At 66.8% G+C, this 6000-nt stretch overlaps 3 protein-coding genes across 3 annotated transcripts in view; all 3 read left to right on the top strand.

Annotated features, from left to right (window-relative positions):
• Positions 1 to 544, top strand: part of CHLNCDRAFT_48483 (hypothetical protein) — a gene marked incomplete at both ends in the record, with an annotated part of 2050 nt that extends 1506 nt beyond the window's left edge. Inside the window, 2 exons of the mRNA XM_005851473.1 lie at positions 140 to 143; positions 279 to 544. Of these exons, the coding sequence (XP_005851535.1) occupies positions 140 to 143; positions 279 to 544 (270 nt within the window). The remainder of the gene's footprint in view (positions 1 to 139; positions 144 to 278) is intronic.
• A 356-nt stretch (positions 545 to 900) lies between these two features.
• CHLNCDRAFT_137978 (expressed protein) lies at positions 901 to 2111 on the top strand (the record flags this gene model as incomplete). Its single annotated transcript, XM_005851472.1, has 2 exons — positions 901 to 1040; positions 1427 to 2111. 2 exons carry the CDS (start codon positions 901 to 903, stop codon positions 2109 to 2111), a joined length of 825 nt encoding a protein of 274 aa, XP_005851534.1.
• Positions 2112 to 3027: 916 nt separating this feature from the next.
• On the top strand, positions 3028 to 5453 carry CHLNCDRAFT_49986 (hypothetical protein; the record flags this gene model as incomplete). Its single annotated transcript, XM_005851471.1, has 6 exons — positions 3028 to 3181; positions 3299 to 3530; positions 3684 to 3851; positions 3956 to 4201; positions 4325 to 5156; positions 5268 to 5453. 6 exons carry the CDS (start codon positions 3028 to 3030, stop codon positions 5451 to 5453), a joined length of 1818 nt encoding a protein of 605 aa, XP_005851533.1.
• Between the last annotated feature and the right edge of the window lie 547 nt (positions 5454 to 6000).

Below are 6000 nucleotides of genomic sequence, written 5' to 3'. Positions count from 1 at the left end.
TTGCGGATGCACCTGTTCCAGGTTGGGTGGCAGGGCGTGGCGGTGGGTTGCGGTGCGGTGGGGTGTGGGCTGCTGGTGGTGGGGTATGGTGGGTGGGGTGGGGGCAGCCGCCGTGCCTGTGCCTGTGGCTGGCAGGCAGGCTCGTGGGCCTGGCATGCCTGGAGTGCAGGCTGATCGGGTGGCAAAGGGTTGGGAGGCAGACTGGGGCTGCGCAGGGTGCTGTCTGAGAGCCTGCTGTGCCTGCTTTCCCTCCCTGCCTTCCTGCGCCGCGCCTGCAGGCTACATGGCTCGGTACAACCAGAGCCTGGCCAAGCAGGCGGTGGGGGAGTATGTGGAGGTGGCGAAGCGGCACGGCCTGACGCCGGCGCAGCTGGCGCTGGCGTGGTGCAACAGCCGGTGGTTCATGGCCAGCGTCATCATCGGGGCCACCAGCATGGAGCAGCTGCGGGAGAATGTGGGGGCCTTCAGCGTGGAACTCAGCCCGGAGTGCCTGGCAGACATTGATGCCGTGTACCGCAGATACAAGGACCCCGCCCTCAACTAGCGGGCTGGGTAGCTGAATGGGCCCCACTCTTTGTTCGCCGTGGCATTGCTAGCTGATAGCGAGATGCTGTTTGTCAGTCGTTGCAAGCAGCAAGTGTTGCCGACGCTCGGCAGGTTCTGGCGGGTCCTGCTGCCCCTGCCGGCAGGGTGGAAAACGGCACCAGATGCCAGCACCACTGGATGAGCTGGATGAGCTGTCGCTCCATCCAGCAGCGACTGCATGTCACAGCATGACGGGCCGGCACGCAGTACAGGTCGTATACAGGTCGCATCTGTACATCTTTAATCGTTCACTGGGTGTCGGAGACAGCAGAATTCACCAGCTAGCGAGAGCCAGGACCCCTGAGCGCGGTGAATATGGCTATGCTGGAAGACCTCAAGTTCTTTGATGAACGCTTGGAGGACCAGTTCGAGGAGGAGCTGCGGGTCCGCAAGCGCCAAGCTGTGCGCGGCTTTGGCACCTTCCGCTTCTGGCTGCTTGTCGGTGTCACTTTGAGGTGCGCGGCTCCGAGCGGCGGGAAGGCCCCCCAAAGCAGCGGGCGGAGAGGGAAAAGCTGCCTCCGAGGACGCAACGGAAGCGGCGCGCCTGGGCAAGGGCGGGAAGAGCTGCCGCCACCACCCTGTGCACCGCTGGCTCGGCTCGCTGCCGGCTCGTTCGTTAAGGCCTAGGCTTGTTGCTTGCATGCAGGGCGCTGTTGGCCGGACGTTTGTGGGGCACGGAGCTGCTGTTTCTTGTTGGAGCTGTGTCCAACCTGCTTCCAATCAGCGCCGTCAATGCACGCAGCCGCCAATACTCCAGGTCTACTGCCACTGGCGGGCCGGAACGCACGCCCAGCCTGATTAGCACGGGCTCCCATTGATTGATTCCCTGTGCCCGCTGCAGGGTTTGGCAGTGGGTGGCCCTGGCTGCTGACGTGATGCAGGCCGCAATAGGATGCCTCAATCACGTACACATGGCGCCATCCCACGAGGGCATCCGCCCCGTTGGGTCGCTAATGTACCTGTCGTACGGCAGCACCGCCATGTGGATCTGGATGTACACAACCTTCAGCTTCCTGCCCTTCTGGCTGGAGCTGGTCAAGGCAGCGGCGGTGGCAGTGGTGCTGCTGGCCTTCAACGACAGGCTGTGCCGCGACAGCCCCGGCCTCAGGCAGGCCTACGCCACGATAGACGCGCTGGCGCAGCTTGCGCTGCGGCGTTGGCTGCCGGCATTTTTCTCCGCGGCCACCGACGTGGCATCGCCTCCGCACCACCTGTGCGTGCAGTACCAGATGCACGTGGTGCTGCTGGCGTTTCTGGCCAGCACCTGGGCCGTGTACCGCACCGAGAGGCGCATGCGCCTTGAGTTCCTCCTCCGCTTTGCCGAGCAGGAGAACCAGCAGCCGGGGCCAGCCAGGCGCAGCGGCAGCCAGCTGGAGCTGGCAGCGGCAGGTGTGGCGGCAGCGGCCGAGGAGGCTGACGCGGGGCCATCAGCTGTATCAGACTTGGACTTTTTGGTGGGCTTTGGCATCCCGGCGGCGCTGGGCGTGCTCATGATGTTTGCCATGGATCATGGCTTTGCGACTTGAGGAAACAAACAAGCTTGCAGCCATTGATTTTATGATTTAATTTTTCGCTATATTTTTGAAGAAAATGTGCAAGGAATGAAAGAAGTATCCTGCAAGTGCTTAAGCAGCGCTCCGCCTGGGTTGGGTCGCAGCCGTGCCACACACAGTCTGGCCGCGGTTGCTGCGTCTATGTTTGGTAGCAGGCATGCCAGAAGCAGCATGTTTTTGCAGCCACGTGGTGCACCGTGTGATTCCTGCCCTGATTTGGTTTTGGGAGAAGAAGAAGTGGAAGACGAAACGCTTCATTACCTAAGCTTCGCCGCGGCGGGACAGGCGGCGCGCTGCAGTGCATGGTATCAATCCGCGCCTCATTTGTTTTTGATGCTGTGCCCAGCAGCAGCTATGGGAGGGCCAGGCTGAGCCGCGCCGGCTGTTGCTTGCCACCTGCGGTGATCACGATGCCGAGCTGGCGGCTGCCGCAGCGGCTGCCGCAGGCGAAGAGGCGCAGGCATCGTCGGATGTGTCTGCCTTCACTTTCCTGATCAGTGTGTTTGTTCCAGCTGCGCTTGGTATCTTAATCCTGTTCATTGTCTTGGGATGGTAAAGCAGCACTGCTGTGCTGCGGTGTGCTGCTGGCTGGGTTGTGCGCCCCACCGGCCATCTGCCGCAAGTAACACTGGTGCTGGTTCTGCAGACAGTCAAAGTGCGAAATGCCCGCATTGGGGTCTTTAGTGGAAGATGAGTGCAACCACATCACCGAAACACGCAGAATTGGGGTTGCGCACCAGGGAGCGAGCCAACCGCCACTTTGCCAGGTGGCGCGGCATGCCGCTGTCTCCCTGCCCCCAGCGCAGCGCATGTTCGGCGGCGCCACACACAGTGAGCGAGCTCCCCTGCCAATTGCAACCGGCTGGTGGGTGCAACCACTCGATCCACGATGGACAACCAGCCAGGGCTGGAACATCATGGCAGCGAGGACTTTGCAGACGCACTGGAGCAGGCTGCCAGCACGCTGCAACAGGAGGACTTGACGCTGTTGGCCGGGTCTGGCGCGGAGGAGTTGACCATCGACCACATACACAACCTGTCGAGTGAGCGGGCGCTGCTCTGCACAGTGCTGGTGGTGGCGCAGCGGGTCGCGCGGCTTGGTCCTGCTGCAAGCCGAGCCGCTCCTCACCCGCCGCTGCCGCCGCCGCCGCTGCCTGCAGCCGCTCCCCAGCCGATGCGCACCGCCAGCTACCACTCCTTCGAGACCCTCAGCTCAGACATGGCCAGCTCGGGGTTGTACGGCGGCAGCAGCCAGGCCGGCGCGCTGCCTGCCGGCGGCGTGACGCACATTGGCGACGTCATCCCCATCCAGCGCCCCTCCAGCTCCAACTCCTCGGTCAGCGGCACAGCCGAGGCGGCACGCCGCATGCCTGACGACGAGGCGGACAGCGGGTGCGCACGAGCTGCGAGGGGTGGGCATGGGGGAGGGGGACCCCCCCGGCAGCTGCCAGTAGCTAGATGCTGGGCGGCAAGCAGTGGAGCACTGCCTGGCTGCTCTCCCAAACCGCATCCTTCTGCACCTGCCTCCCTGTCGCCTGCCTGCAGCGTGTCGCCGCTGCCCAAGGTGCCGGGCCGCAAGACGCCGCCCCCCGCCGGGCAGCCCTCCCTGTCCGGCGCCTCGTCTCGCAGCGGCAGCAGGCCTGCCAGCGCTGGCGGCGCGGGGCCCAGCAGCGGCGTGGCCAGCAGCGGAGGCAGCAGGGGCAAGCTGCCACGGTGAGGCCTTTCGCTTGGCTTATGCACAGCCGCTTGGCGCCGGGAGAGTGTGCCGGCCCCAGCCGCCACCAATTGACCGCTGCCCACCCCTCGTGCTGCCGCAGAGTCGCGCTGCTGGCCAAGCCGCCGCCGAAGAAGGAGGAGCCTTCGTCGCCGCCGCGCGGCAGCCGCCCCTCCTCCGCGCGCAGCCCCTCCAGCGCCCGCCTCGGCGGCCGTGCCAGCGCCGGGCCCAGCCCCGCCAAGACCGGCAGCATGGTGCAGCGCAGCACGGGGTCGGCCTCGGACGGCAGGACGGCGGCACGCATCGCCTCCATGTCGGCGGCACGCAGCACCTCCATGTCTGGCACCAGGTGGGTGAGCGATGGAGCTGCAGGTGCCGCAGCTGGTGCCGCAGGTGGTCAGCGTGCTGGCCCCACGGGTGCTGCCTGCATACAGCGGAAGCAACCGCCGCTGCTGGCCTGCTGGTCATGCAGGATCCCTAGGCCGGCCGGCTTGGCCAGCCCGCCCCCCAAGGAGCCGCCCGGCCGCGGCAGCCCGCCGCAGAAAGCGCCGCCCGGCCCCGAGCGCAGCTTGGGCAGCCCGCCGCAGCGGGGGCCGTCCAGCCCGCAGCGCGGCGGCGGCGGCGGCAGCCCCAAGAAGGCTGTGACAGCCGGCAGCTCTCGTGCGGGGCTGTACAGCAGCAGCGCCGCTGCCGCCAGCCCTCCCGCCCGCAGCAGCAGCAGCAGCTATGGGGCGGCGGCTCCGGCGCAGCGTGCGGCGGGGGTGCAGCGGGCGGGGTCGCGGGTTGGCGAGCGGCGCGCCGGCGGTGGCGCCGCCGCCCCAGCCAGCCCTTCTAAGATGGACACCCGCAAGCAGCTGGAGGATATTATGCGGGACCTGCAGGACATCAAGAAGGACCTGGGGCTGCCGGTGGACGGCCCTGGGGGCGCAGCCGGCGCGGCAGAGTGCGCGGCAGCGGCAGAGGTGGCTGCCGCGGCGGCGCGCGAGGCTGCGGAAAAGGAGGCAGCAGCCGGCGCAGCTGCAGACGCGGCTGCTGATGGCGCGGCAGACGTGGCGCAGGAGGGCAGCGGCGGCCAGGAGGCGGCCGGCGCCGACGCGGAGGCTGCTGCTGAGGGGGCAGCAGCCGCAACCGAGGCGGCTGAGTGTGGAGCTGCTGGCGGCTGTGGCGAGGAGGGCGCGGCAGGAGCGGCGGAGCCAGGGGCTGCAGCTGAGCAGGCAACAGCCAGCGAGGAGGTGGCCGCAGCTGCAGAGGAGGGGGCAGCTGGGGAGCCAGAGGAGCCAGGGGAAGCTGAGGAGGCTGGCAAGGTGCGCGGCACGTGTTGCCGATGTGTTCCGCATTCAATGATGCCGCCGCCTGCTCTCAGGGACGCTGCTGCAGGACCTCGAGCTGACCGATCTTTGCCTTGTTGTTTGCAGGAGTTGGAGGATGGGGCGCCCGCCCTTGTTGTTGCCATCCCAGAGGCGGCGGCGGACGAGGCGCTGCCCACCAGCACCGCGGCTGCACACATCGAGGGGCCCAGCACACCAAACGCCAAGCTGGAGACTGAGGCGGCTGGCTCGGATGCGGCGGCCAAGCAGTGCTGCGCGTGCGCGATCCAGTGACCAGGGGGGGGGCTCTCCCTGCTCCTTGGCTGCTTCTTTGATGGACACGGTGGTTGGCGCCCCAACTGCCCCGCTCCTGTTGTGTACATGAAATGGCTGCTCCTGTTCCCTGCCCTCCAGCACTGCAACACTGTGTCTTTTATTGTGCGGGGGGGGGCGCTCCACTGCGCGCCGGCCGGCGGCAACGCCACGGCGCCCCTGTGCTCTCCAACTGCCGTCCTTGCGTACGCACGGGCCACCACACCATTCCTCTCGATCTCCCGCCGTCGATGTGAGCCTTACAGCGCGCGTGCTGCTGTATGTAAGGCAGCCGGCGGAACCATTGCGCAGGGCATGAAATGCAGGCGGGCAGCAGCCAAGTGATGTGGCAAGGGGAGGGTGTACAGCACGTGAGACGCAGAGCAGGGAGTTTTGAGCGGGCATGAAAATCAGATGGGGAAGGAATTGGGCAGGCAGCATACACGCTCTGGCACTCGGGGGTTGCTGCCAGCGAGCCAGAGGAGGCATGTACAGGAGGAGGCGCCGCGCCGGCAAGCAGCCGGGGCGC

The sequence above is a fragment of the Chlorella variabilis genome (assembly GCF_000147415.1).
Source record: "Chlorella variabilis unplaced genomic scaffold CHLNCscaffold_2, whole genome shotgun sequence".
Classification (NCBI taxonomy): domain Eukaryota; kingdom Viridiplantae; phylum Chlorophyta; class Trebouxiophyceae; order Chlorellales; family Chlorellaceae; genus Chlorella; species Chlorella variabilis.
This window is presented reverse-complemented; position numbering and strand designations above follow the sequence as displayed.